Consider the following 14,330-nt stretch of genomic DNA (forward strand, 5'->3'; position numbering starts at 1 on the left):
CTATGACTGAAACTAGAAATGTAGATGAGGAAAATATGGTATGTGTGGGCAATGTGCATTAATTTTAGCCACGTTGAATGAAGTTGGGACAGGCAGGTTGAAATACTCTGTGGACACTTGGAGTTAAGAATCTGGGAAGGGACTTCCCTGGTGGCGCAGTGGTTAAGAATCCACCTGCCAATGCAGGGGACACAGGTTTGAGCCCTGGTCCTGGAAGATTCCACATGCCACAGAGCGACTAAGCCCATGCACAACTACTGAGCCGCGTGCCACAACTACTGAAGCCCACGCACCTACAGTCCATGCTCCGCTAGAAGCCACTGCAACGAACAGTAGACCCTGCTCACCGAAACTAGAGAAAGCCCATGCGCAGCAACGAAGACCCAATGCAGCCCAAAATTAAAAAAAAAAAAAAAAGATTCCTGGGAGATGGATTTGAATTGGAGAGTCATCTACATAGAGGTGATACATGAAGTTAAAGGAGAGGAATGAGCATTTGAGACAGGGGGGAAGGTAGAAGGGACAAGAGTCAGAGAAGTCTATTGTGTATCACAAAATCAAAGGAAGTTTAATGAGAAACAAGAAGCATCAAGAATCTCAATGGATGAGGAATGAGATAAAGCCACTGGATTTAATGACCTTTGAGAGTTTCTGAAACTTGGTGAGACTAGAAGCCGCATTACAAGAGTGATAAAAAGGTGTGTGTGTGTGTGTGTGTGTGTGTGCATGCTCACGCACTCCACTCCTTGCTCTCTCTAACCAGCTGCTTGTCTTTACACAAGTTAATGTCACTGGACCTCAGCTTTTTATCTTTAAAATGAGGGGATTCCCTTGATAAACACGTCTAGATTCTAGGAAGTTGAGGTAGATATTTTCAATGAATGAAAGAGTAAATAAAACTAAGTGTATTTCCTACCAGTTCTAGAAATAATTTTCATAGATAAGGAGAAGTGGTTAGTACTGACTACTCACTTCAAGACATCTTGCTGTGAAAGCAAGTCTATCAGTAATAGATTAGCTAATGGAGACAGTATTATCAAGGAAAAGATTTTCAAGGCAGCAAGGACTCTTTTAGATTATTTCATCATTTTGATCATATAAAATGATACTTTGTATTATTACAAAGTAAAGAGAGATAGGAGACCCTTGGCATTTAATTTTTCTGACATATTTTTGTTTTGACTTTTTGTGAATGTGTACAACATGCAATTCTGCAAAGTATGTATTTCTTACTCCTTTGACAATATTTATTAGGTCATAGCATTGGTAACACTGGAATTCAACAAAGTACAAGAAAAAACATATTGGAAATGCAGTGTTGTCTTTGGTAATTGTTTTCCTATACATTGCCAAAGGTTTTGTTTTTTTTCCTCTTTTTCTTTTTCAATAAATCCAACCTACTCAAAAAGCCAGTAGGTGATTTAAAGCATCAAGGCTGGCAAAATAATTCTGTGAACCTCAAATGCAGATTTTCAATATCTTCAATGAAGTATTTTGAAAGGCTGATGCCAAGTCCAAAGCTGGTTCAGAGATTCCAAGAATTTTGAGTGAACTTATTTCTCATTATAAAATTATTACTACATAATAGGTATATAGCAGTTTTTAAAAGTCTTTTCTTGCCACTTAAATTTTTTTCCTCCAGAAATTTATAAATTTATTCTAAAAGTTATTTATATTATATATTTAATTATATAGTATATATAATACTCTATTACATTTATAAACATTTATTTTCTGGGATGTTTACATTAACAAAGATCAGTGAAGGGGATTTTCTCAGTGAAGAGGCCTTGAATTATAAAATTGGATTCTAACTGTCACTGTTTGCAGATGACATGATATTCTATGTAGAGAACCCTAAAGCCTCCACAAAAAAACTACTAGAATAAGTGAATTCAGCAAGGTAGTAGTATAGAAGATTAATAAGAAATCTGTTGCATTTCTTTACACTAATAATGAAATATCAGAAAGAGAAGGTTAAAAAAAAAATCCTGTCTAAAATCATGTAAAAAAAAAAGTACCTAGGAATAAACTTAACCAAGGAGGTGAAAGACCTATATGCTGAAAACTATAAAATACTGACAAAAGAAACTGAAGAAGATTCAAAGAAATGGAAAGATAATTTGTGCTTTTGGATTAAAAGAATTAATATTGTTAAAATGACAATACTACGCAAAGCAATCTACAGATTTAATGCAATCCCTATCAAAATACCCACAACATTTTCCACAAAACTAGAACAAATAATCTTAAAATTTATATGGAAGCCCCAAAGACCCAGAATTGCCAAAGCAATCCTGGGAAAAAAGAACAGAGTGGGAGGTATAACCTTTCCAGACTTCAGATTATACTACAAAGCTACAGTAATAAAAACAGCATGGTAGAAGAAATCTAATCATTAAATTTTCCATTTGTATTTTATTTTCTTTAATTTTTTTTTTTTTTTTTTTTTTTTTTTTTTGCCATACATGGGCCTCTCACTGTTGTGGCCTCTCCCATTGTGGAGCACAGGCTCCGGACATGCAGGGTCAGCGGCCATGGCTCACTGGCCCAGCCGCTCTGCGGCATGTGGGATCTTCCCGGACCGGGGCATGAACTCGTGTCCCCTGCATCAGCAGGCGGACTCTCAACCACTGCGCCACCAGGGAAGCCCTTGAATACTTTTTTTTCATAGCTGTCTAAGAAGATTTAAAACTCATTGCACTTTGGTCAAAAAAATAATAAATTTACCTTATAAAAAAACAGCATGGTATTGGCATAAAAACAGACATATAGGTCAACGGGATGGAACAGAGAGCCCAGAAATAAAAACCCATACACCTACCATCAATTAATCTATGACAAAGGAGACAGTCTCTATAACAAGTGGTGTTGGGAAAGCTGGACAGCTACATGTAAATCAATGAAATTAGAACATTCCCTCACATCATACACAAAAATAAACTCAAAATGGTTTAAAGACCTAAATATAAGACATGACACCATTAAACTCTTAGAAGAAAACATAGGCAAAACATTCTTTGACATAATTATGTAACAATATTTTCTTAGATCTCCCAAGGCAAAAGAAATAAAAGCAAAAATAAACATGTGGAACCTAATCAAACTTAAAAGCTTCTGCACAGCAAAGAAACCATCAACAAACAAAAAGACCTATGGAATGGCAGAAAATATTTGCAAATGATGCAAACTACAAGGAGTTAATATCCAAAATATACAAACAGCTCATACAACTCAATATCAAAAAAAAACCTCCAAACAACCCAATCAAAAAACGGGCAGAAGACCTAAATAGACATTTCTCCAAAGAAGACATACATATGGCCAGCAGAGATGTGAAAAAATGCTCAACATTTCTAACTATTAGAGAAATGCAAATCAAAACCAAAATGTGGTATCACCTCACACCAGTCAGAATGGCTATCATCAAAAAGTCTACAAACAGTAAATGCTGGAGAGGGTGAGGAGAAAAGGGAATCCTCCTACACTGTCGGTGGGAATGTAAATTGATGCAGCCACTATGGAGAACAGTATGGAGGTTCCTTAAAAAACTAAAAATAGAACTATCATATGATCCAGCAATCCCACTCCTGAGTATATAACTGGAAAAAAACAAAAACTCTAATTTGTAAAGATACATGCACCCCAATGTTCATAGCAGCACTATTTACAATAGCCAAGACATGGAAACAAACCAAGTGCCCATCAATAGATGATTGGCTTAAGAAGATGTGGTATATATATACAATGGAACACTACTCAGCCATAAAGAAATGAAATATTGCCATTTGCAGCAACATGGATAGACCTAGAGAATATTATGCTTAGTGAAATAAGTCAGAGAAAGACAAATACTATATATCACTTATATGTATACAAATAAAATGAATAAAACTTAAAATAAAAAATAATACAAATGAATCTAGTGATATATGCAAACCACAGATTCACAGACATAGAAAACTTACGGTTACCAAAGGCGAGAGTGCAGGGGAGGGATAAATTAGAAGTATGGGATTAACAGATACAAACTACTATATATAAAATAGATAAGCAACAAGGATTTATTGTATAGCACAGGGAATTATATTCAATATCTTGTAATAACCTATAATGGAATACAATCTGCAAAAAATATAACTGAATCACTATGCTGTACACCTCAAACTAATGCAATATTAAAAAAAACTTGATTCTAGACTTTTCTGACAGTTCTTCCAACTGAAAATGGCTTTATCTGATATTTATCTAGAAGAAGCTATTCTTCAGGGAAGCTGATGGCATGCTGGATAAATTCTCTAATTCAACTAGAAAAGCTCAGCTGAATTTCCTAAAGCTGACATACGAGCAAGGAGCAAATCAAAGAGGAAAAAAATTTTAACACCCTGAATTCATCACAGTATTTAAACAATTAGAATTTTACTTTATTTCAGAGTAAGTTTACAGTTGAAAAAAAGGTATTTACTAAAGCCACAACATTCTTCATATGGACAAAAACTTTTCTAGCAAAACTGTGGTACACAAGCATTAGTAATTTGAATACTATACGGTTATAGAAGATATTTAAAAAATGGAAATGATGTATTCCAAAGGCTGTACTAGGCACAATATATATGCTTGTATTGGGTCTGCAAGCATTATACTAGAATTCATTACATGTAATCCAAGAAGTTGCAGGTTTTCAGCACTATGTACTAAAAAGATAGAAAGGAATATCAGAGTTATACTCTTCCGTTGAAAAAGCATGTACTACCAACACTGCAAAACAGGAGCAGCAAGCCAAGCCAACGAACAATTCCTTAGGTTTTAGAAGTTGTAATATAACTATGGCTTTTTCATTTTCATTTTGGAGACTGGTTAGCGAGTCTGGCAAGTGGAAAAGAAGAAAGTCTATAATAAAACATTAAAGACATCACTTACAAGGCATCTGATATTTCACAGGTTCAAAATTGGAAAATAACAACTGAGCTTGTTCCTAGAGCAAAATTGTGAGGTATTATAGAGCAAAAAACACCCTGCTTTTTCCTATCAACCTTTTGGCATAAAAATCTCAGAAAAGTAAAAGTTTTCCAAGTGACATGGCAGAAAAGTATTTAAGATAAATCATTAGTTTACTTTTGGTTTTTGGTAACTGCAAGGAATAAAGATCTTTTCAAGGACCAAGAAACTGGATGTGGTTCTTAGTACGGAACTTATGTTTTTTTAAAAACATGTGTTGAAATATGTATTCAGGCTGACAGTGTATTCATGCTGATAAAGGTGGTAAAAAGAAGAAAACAAAAATCGTACACTTTTTAGAGCATACTACTACCAAATATATGGAAATTGTCTAAAAGATAAAAATGTACATCTTAGATTCTCAAAGGTTTTATTTTTCAACTAGCAATTAAACATAAGTGTAAAAGTGAGTCATGCAGTATTTTTACCTCTTAACTACTGTGATAATGATATGAGGGGAACAGAATTCTCTTTTTCTTCCTTCAAATGTATAATGCTCACAAGTCATCATGTGGAACTCAAATCACACACAAAGGCAAATCATGAAGAAACGTTAAATATTCCAAAATGCCCACGAAGGCGTGCCAGAAATTATGCTGTTTCTATAGCACAGAATTGTTGGAGGCCAAAGCTAAAGCAGTAGGTGCTACTGCAACTTCTAGGTCTTTAATGCTGCTTTTATTTGTTTGTTTTTTTGATGGGGGGGATTCAGGTCAGGGGGTTCGGTGGTCTCTCAGAAACCATAATTTCTGCAGGTTCAGTGACCAACTTGGATCCATCCCATGCTGTCTTGAACTGTTCAGGAACGGGAAATTCTCTCTGGAAAAAGGCCAGAAGAACAAAGTTATTTAAACCAAGGCTTTGCAAACAGATGGAAGGCTGATTAGTGTCATGTGATGGACAAAGACATTTTATGGAACCCAAACCTGCATCAGGGAGCGATGCATGGTCATGTGTCAGCTCTGTGACTGCCTGCCAGCATCCTCAATGATGCCAGCACTTACTAAGAACCAGGCATTCTGCTAAGCACCAGATATACGTGAACTTAGTTAATCTCTGCAAGAACTTTACGAGCTAGATATTATTGAGATGCCATCTACAGGAAACAGAGGCCTGAGAGGTCAAGCCTCTGAGCAGCCAAAGTTCAAACCTTAGACTTTTTACCCTTGACTCTGCACCAAACTCAAACATGCACTGGGGATCTTGCTGAAAGGCAGACTCTGATTCAGTAGATCTGGGAAAGAGGGTGACAATTTGCATTTCCCACAAGTTCCAAGGGGATGCCAAGGCTGCTGGCCCCCAGTCTGAATAAGGGCTTTATCCCGGCGTTATGTCTACCCTCTGATGAAATAAAAAAATGTGCTGCAAGTTATATATAAACTTGTTGCCCTTCATCCTGCTTTCCTACTCTTCCCATTGGGGAATACATGCCCCCCTTCCACCCACACCCCTACACACACACACACAAACACACACACACACACAAACACAAAGAAAAATGCAGAAGAGTCCAAATAAAATTAGTTTGGGCTCTCTCCTTTCCCCGGAGAGTGATTCCTCAGTCATTGCAGGAGAGGGCAGGAAAGGAAGCTGAGGAGTGGTCCCCTGAGCCCTGGACTTCTTGTACCACAGTGTGACAAGCTGGTGCCTGTGCTCATCTCTCGATGAGATGTGATGTTTCACATCTGCTGGAATACACACACTAACACGTTATCTTCCTAGATGTTGGGTCCAGCTGTTTCTTTTGGAAGAAGCTGTTTATTTAACTACTTTAAAGGGAAGGGCCTTTCTATCGTGAGTGGTGAATTCTCCTTGAGTGAAATCTGCAATAGTCTTAAGAGAAAGCAAGGAAGCCACAGTCTGAGAAACCTAGTGTGTGTGTGTGTGTGTGTGTGTGTGTGTGTGTGTGTGTGTGTCTAACATCCTTTCTGGGGCTCTTCTTGATGAATAAACCAGGCTTGATGTTCACTCTTAAGTACCAAGCCAGGTGGAGAATGCTCCAGAGTGGAGGCACCTCTTTGATGGTAACTGCACTACAGTTGTTCCCAGTCTTTCTTGGGAGTGACATGATAGTAATGTGATGACAGACCTTCTCTGGGAGACTGATTCCCTTCAGGATGAATCATCCCCACCATCTACTTCGAGATTACAATGCCCGTGGCAGGACCTCTGTATTGCTCCCTACTACCCCCAGTTGGAAAATGCATGAAGTGGGCCATGGACTGAAGGCACAAGATAATTCACCTATAGAGGGGAGACTTTACGTTTTCAGCATAAAAGCTCAGGTTCTGAGCTATACTCATCCTTTAGGTCAGTGGATCCCCATCTTGGCTCCACACTGGAATCACCCGGGAAGTTTTAACCAATATAGATGTCTGGATACCACATCCAGGGATTCTAGTTTAATTAGTCTGGAGTGCTTGTCCAAACCCCCATTGCTTTTCTTAGCAGTTCCAGCCAGTTTCCATGAAGCTGAGCCTTCTGCTTAAACAGCTGCAAAGGCCAGGAATCATCCTAATTTTTAGCTTTCCTCTTCTGAAGCTGTTCTGTATTGGTTTTAGCTCTTCAGTATTTTTTTTTTAGGTGGAGAGCCCAAGAGGAGATACTCCTCTAGCTCAGGGTTAGGCTGTCCAGATACCTAGTGAAGCATGGCCCAATGCTTGTGGAGTTTTGTTTTTTTAGACTTAAACAATGAATTCTGAACTGAAATATGTGGTGTGTGCCTGGGTAGTGCTCACTGGCAGGTGGGGAAAGAACATGGCAGCAATCTAGTTGTCTGCCTAAGGAGATTAACCTGAGTGCTGACTGCAGTGTAGACAGCTGGTGATTGACCCATAGGCTAATGGGGGGTCCTCTTTCATAGCTGTGCCTAAGTTACGTTTTCTCCCATCCTTCCCAGTTCACTGCTTCCTTGCAGTTAGAACCAGAGGGAATGATCTCTGGATTTACTTCTCTACTTTCAAGAAGCAACAACTAGGGACTTCCCTGGAGGTCCAGGCGTTAAGACTTCGCCTTCCAATGCAGGGGGTGTGGGTTTGATTCCTGGTTGGGGAGCTAAGATCCCATATGCCTCTCGGTGAAAAATCCAGAAGGTAAAACAGAAGCACTATTGTAACAAATTCAATAAAGACCTTAAAAAGGGTCCACATCAAAAAAAAAAAAAAAAAAAAGCAACAACTAATAGGAAGCAATAACTTGCTTTCAAATGGAAACAACCAGCAAGTCCATCACACTGCATGATGCAGAAAATGTATTTATTTATATTTCCTTTTCAATGTGTGAGAATATCTGCTTGCTTCTTTTAGAAACTGCTTTGCTGGGGAGAGGAGACAAAGAAAATACATGGTGGCTTAGGCTACCGTTTCTTAGAAGGGTCACTGGATGGACTGATAATACCAGAATCACCTGGGTATATTAAAACTACAGATTTCTGGGCCCCCTCCAAGCCTGCTGAATCTAACCTCTGGGTGTGAAGTTTGGGAGCTGGTATTTTCATCAAGCTTCCCAGCTGATTCTTACGCTGGGTTTGAGAACCACCGACATAAGAATACCTATACAAATAGGTCCACTTATTATTACCTCCTTTCCCTCCTTTTTTTCCCCCAAAGCATTTCTCCCTCTTTTCTGTTTGCCTCCACCACAGCAAAGGAAAATATTTAGTCCTAAATAATATGAACTCAGATGCCTGGTGTACTATTTGATAAGAGCTAGCCCATTAAGGTAATTATTAGGAAAATGCTTTGAGAATCACAAATCCAGGACGGGGCATAGTCAAGAAACTAACAGGGGAGCAGATAGGTGAAAAGCCACTCTCTGAATTCCTCTCCTGCCTGTGAATTATTCTACAAAGGAAACTCAAAGGTTGGGAGGTGATTAATCAGTCTCTAAGAATGTTAATAATGAAAAATTCTTTACAGTCTTTTAAAAGGTACTTACATAATCACCATCCCGAGGGATAAGTATATTCATTTCAGATGACTTGGCACTCACAATCTCACAGTCTAATGCATCTTCACTGAGGTATATGTGGCAGCCTTCTGTCTTATTAATGGAAATTGTTGGCACTTTCCCCATCACCTGAAATAGAAGAAAAAAAAATCTAGGGCCAAAGCAAATAAACAGAAATTCCAATGTCCCCAAATAAGTACAGTCCACAGGCCTAACCAAGCGTTAGGAATAGCTGGGTTAGGGCTGGAGAGGCCAGCTGAATGACAAAGTCTCCAGGGTGAATTAGTAGGTGTCATTTGGGGACAGAATGAAAGGACCACACAAGGGGATTCTCAAACCTCAGGGTCTCTTTCCTGACACAAAATAAAGGGACTAATTTGAAAACAGCAACTAAATGTTCAGAAAAAGTTTCACAACCCCGTTAGTGGATTTGAAACATATATTTGATTTCATGATAAAAGAAACAAGATGCATTTGCTTTCATGTGCTTAAAATTTTAGTTTTGACAAATCTCTAGGAAACTTGGATTGAAACACACACTAATACTGTCATCTAAGAGTAAATAAATTATCCTGTAATTGAGAAGATTTTTCCTGAATCTAAGTAAGAATAAATAAGAAACACTACAATTCTTTTCACATAAGTCCTTTGCTAGATAAAAATGTCACTGGCTGAATGTGAAGCTTAAATGAGATAATGAGTGTCTAGGTATTCTGAAATGTATTCATTTCAGGAGCCAAAACTGGAGACTTGGTTCAGGCTACTCACTGTATAGGTAAATAGTACCATACACAAGAGGAGGTGGTTCTTGATATTTACAAATATCAAGTGCTATAAACATTATGATCAGTTTTAAATTTCTTTTTTAAACAGTCAGTTTTCAGACATCCCCCCCACCCCAAATCTCTACAGGCACAGACTATTCCCCCAACGACCATATTACAACTACATAATTTTCCTTCTTGTAATGGTAATTGAAGTGATAACAACATCTCCTCTTTCACCCTGAAGAAAAGGCTGGGTTGCAAATTAAAGGAGCAACTCCTGTGATGGTGAAGGTGATGTAAAGAATTCCTTAGGGGAATCTAGCCAGGTCACCACACTTCTCTGTTTTCTCCTCTCCCCACAGAAACTGGACACCAAGTTGGAATTGAGCCCCAGTGCCAAAAGAAAAAAAAAAAAAAGGCAGAGGTAGTTTAAGGTCAGGTAAGCACAGGGCTTTGCCATAAATAAAATAAAATAATACTTATATGTATATATCAAGAATGTGTCAGCAGTAATGTTTTGGCAATTTCTAGGTTTATTTTATAATGATGAAGAGCATTTCCATAGCGACCAGAACTGTATGAATACCAGGCAAGCAAAGGGAAAGAAGTAAATTGTCAGTGTGTCTTAGGAGATCCACTTATGACAGAGTGGGGTCACATGAGGATAGCACATTTAGCACATAAAATGCTAAAATATCTATGTATCTGAAAATCTAAAAAGCAGTAGACTTTTTTTTTTTTTTTTCTTTTTGCGGTGTGCGGGCCTCTCACTGTTGTGGCCTCTCCCGTTGCGGAGCACAGGCTCCGGATGCGCAGGCCCAGCGGCCATGGCTCACGGGCCCAGCCGCTCCGCGGCATATGGGATCCTCCCAGACCGGGGCACGAACCCGTATCCCCTGCATCGGCAGGCGGACTCTCAACCACTGCGTCACCAGGGAGGCCCAGCAGTAGACTTTTTAAATAGCCCTGAGAGGATAAGAGTCGTCATTTCCACATCAATTTTAGTCAATGTTTCCTTAGAGTAAATTATATACAGTACATGCCTTTTTTCCCTGGTAGTCTGTAAACATTTTGAGAACAGAGATTGTTTCTTATCAGGAGAACTGGACTAAAAAGTAGCTCCTCTGTTGAGTGACAGGTGATATGTGACCTTGCCCAGGCCAATGCTCTAGCATTTAATACATGTACCTGTATTCTTTGTTTTTCTTAAATTTTTTCTCTATACGTTTAAAAAAATTTCCACATAATATCTTAGTCTCCTCTCTCTCATAATTTGTACTATTTTTCTAGCATAGTTTGCCAAAAAACAGAATTACTGAACTAAATCATATGAACTTTTCTCTGTGCCCTTTTCGTCCTTTCAATCTTTTTAACAGCATTATTGAAGTAAAATGTGAAAACATAAAATTCACCTGCCTTAAGTGTACAATTTAATGATATTTAGTGAATTTGTGCAATCATCACTTCAATTCAGTTTTAGAATATTTCCATCATCCCCCAAATATCCCTCACACCCACTTACAGCCAATCTCTGTCCTCATCCCCAGGCAGCCTGCACTAACCTGTGTTCTGTCTTTATTGTGTCCAGGCCCTTTTAAAATAGTTTATTAAATGTTTTAAATAGGTAATGACATTCACTTGGTTTGAACATCCAGAAGTTTGAAGTGTTCAGTAAAATGTCTCTCCCTTGTTTCTGAACCACGCTGCCAAGTTTCTATCCCTCTTGGACAGATAACCATGATTTATCCTTCCAGATTATTTTAAGGCCCATAGCCTTAAAAATGTATATTTCAAACACAGAAGCATACAAATAATAATATAACAAAAATGTAAATATATGTATGTCTGTTAAACAGCTTTATCAGAGTTTAACATTGTGGCTCATTTGCCTTTTTTTAGGACGATCATCCTACAATACAGTTGAAGCCCCCTCTCTACCATCCACCATCTCACTGTCCTCCTTCCTTCCCTCCACAGATGTAACTGCTCTTCTGAATTTTGTATTTACAATTCACAGCAGGTTTGTCTCTTGAGCAAGGTGAACTTGAGCCCTCGTAAGTATATTTAAAATGTGCGTATTGTTTTGCATGTTTTTGATCTTTATATAAAGGGACACATTATACAGTGCCTATTGTTCTATAATATGCCTTTGTCACTCAAGGCTGCTTTTGAGATTTTCCCATTTTTATACGTGTAAGTGTAGTTCATTCATTTATTTAACCTCTGTACAGTATTCTATTAGGTGGATTTATTTATTCATTTACCAGCTGGTGGACATTTAAATTGTTTTTGTTTTTACTGCCATTATGGATAATACTGCAATAAACATTTTTCCATGTCTCAACAACATTTGTACTAGAGCTTCTTTAGTGCACACACCCAAGAGTGAAATGGCTTGGTTACAGGCTATGACTGCCTTTAACTTTATTAGATGGTGCCAATTTGCTCTGCACAGTGAGTGTAACAGTTTACTCTCCCAACACTGACGCATCAGGGTTCTCATAACAACGCTTGTACCGTGAGGCTTTTTAATATACAGGCAGTCCTCAAGTTGCACAGTTCCGATATGCATGCGTTTCAGCTAACATGCCCCTTGCAAAGTAAGGACAGCCTGAATTCAAAACTGATGAGTGGAAGAAGATATAGTTAATTAATCTGCATTTCTTTTTCTATTAGGCAGGCTGTGCATATGTTCATATATTTATCAAATACTTCAGTTTTTCTTCTCTGAATTGCCCTGATATTCTTTGCCCATTTTTCTACTGAGTTGTTAGTCTTCCTCTTGATTTGTGTTAAGTTCTTTATAAATTCTGGTTATAAATCCTTTTTGATTATCTGCATTGCAAGTATCTTTCTTCAATCCATGCCTCATCTTTCAGCTTTGTATGTGATGTCTTCTGTTGAACACATAAGTTTTAATGTGGTTAGATTCACCTGTCCTTTTCTTTATAGTTTGTGCTTTTTGACCCTAATTGCTTTCCTACTCTGATTTTCTTTTGTATTTTATTCTCAAAGTTTAAAAGTATTTCTTTTTACAATTAAGACTTTACTTTTAAATATGGCATGTGGTAGAGATTAGATATTTTTTTCCCACACAGAGGGTCCTAAAATACATCTCCATGTATGTGCCAACTATTGAATGTACTACTAGTTAAAAGGGGCAGTGGTGAAAAGCCTAGTAAAACCAAAGAGAACAGTCTATAAAACTAGAAGCCAATTTTAACAAACATTATCAGGAAACATCAGATAATAAGGGGTGATTAACAATATGAAAACGGTGTAATCAAAGATAGTAGTTATAGCTGGCCAAAGTAAGAAGTCATTTAGCTTTTGGCATATTATAAAATCCCATTTGGCTAAATAAATATTGCTAAACAGTGCAGATTTTCTTCTGTTTTGCAGATTCAATTGCAATCCTGCTTTCCAAGTTGTTTTTCTGATAATCTCATTGACTCTTCAGAAAAAACTTTACCCAGAATCAATTTTTCCTGAGGGAAATAAATTCTCTTCGGCATGGTACTATTATGCTAGGAGAATCTCTTAATATTTTGGTTCACTCATTAGTTGATTCATTCCTATCACCCATTCATCAAACATTTACTGGACACCTACTATGTTCAGGTACTGTGCAAATTTCTGGAGCTGTACAGATTAATTGGCTGTTCTTGAAATAGAAATGGTAAACTAGTAATTGCTGTGCAAGATAGGATGTGTTATAAGAGGCTGAAAAGGGGGAATTAACACTGTCCAAGAAGTAAGAGAGGGCTTCAGAGAGGAGGTGAAGACAGAGCTGTGTCTAGAGGGAAAGAGAATAAGAGTTTTACAGGTGGACATGGAGGGCCCCTTGTAAACAGAGGGGACGTCTAGGCAAAGCCATAGGTAGTGGGGTCCAGGAATGGCTGAAAGGGTCAATTACCTGCATCTGAATGTCCTTGGAGTTGATCACTTCCACAATGCCCACCACATTGTCAAACACAAGGCCAAACTTCTTACAGTTGTCTAGGGAAAAAAAAAAAAACCAATCTACTAAATTCATACAGAATATTTATACAAAGAAGCTTATCATAGTAGGTACAGACCCATAATTCTGCCCTACCAATTGTAATGGAATTTATTTTCCCTTTTATCTGTAGAGTAGACTTGCTGCATTTGAAAATGTAAGCCACCTGTCTCAGTTCAGTCTCTGAAATCACAAGGTCATTCCTGTCCTCTTGGTATTCCTAAAATTAAAACATATGCAAATATTAAATATAAGGATGCATAAATTAAGTCCACCACATGCTGAAATTACTGTGGAGCATTCACCAGTTACAGCTTCTCAATATGTTCTTCCTTTAGGAACCATTTTCTTAACAGACCAAACCGCAGGTCTGACTTTGTCACCGTAATGTTGGGAATGAGAGGAACGGCTGCTTGGAAGGGGGGTCGGTGTCAATTTGTGAACAGTCAGGCATCAGGCACGCTGGCTAGTGGGCGGGGGCTGCAGCAGGGATGTGAGGGCTTTTGGTTGAGTCTGGCCGCTGAGTCTAGACTTGATGCTGCAGCGCTATCTGCAAGTAGGAGTCGGACAAATAGACTAGCAAGGGTCACAACAGTGGTCTAAGTCCCAGTGTACTT

General features: G+C 38.1%; 1 protein-coding gene across 2 annotated transcripts in view; it reads right to left on the reverse strand.

Moving 5' to 3' along the window:
• Window positions 1–4,402: 4,402 nt before the first annotated feature.
• CAP2 (cyclase associated actin cytoskeleton regulatory protein 2) overlaps window positions 4,403–14,330 on the reverse strand; it is a 138,034-nt gene continuing 128,106 nt past the window's right edge. For both annotated transcript variants that reach the window (XM_082638459.1, XM_082638460.1), the window contains 4 exons: window positions 13,810–13,933; window positions 13,630–13,712; window positions 8,935–9,075; window positions 4,403–5,817 (listed from right to left, as the gene is read on the reverse strand). In XM_082638459.1, the coding sequence (XP_082494585.1) occupies window positions 5,707–5,817; window positions 8,935–9,075; window positions 13,630–13,712; window positions 13,810–13,933 (459 nt within the window). In that variant the 3' untranslated portion in view covers window positions 4,403–5,706. The remainder of the gene's footprint in view (window positions 5,818–8,934; window positions 9,076–13,629; window positions 13,713–13,809; window positions 13,934–14,330) is intronic.

Source organism: Mesoplodon mirus, assembly GCF_964341445.2.
Source record: "Mesoplodon mirus genome assembly, chromosome: 12".
NCBI classification, from domain to species: Eukaryota; Metazoa; Chordata; class Mammalia; order Artiodactyla; family Ziphiidae; genus Mesoplodon; species Mesoplodon mirus.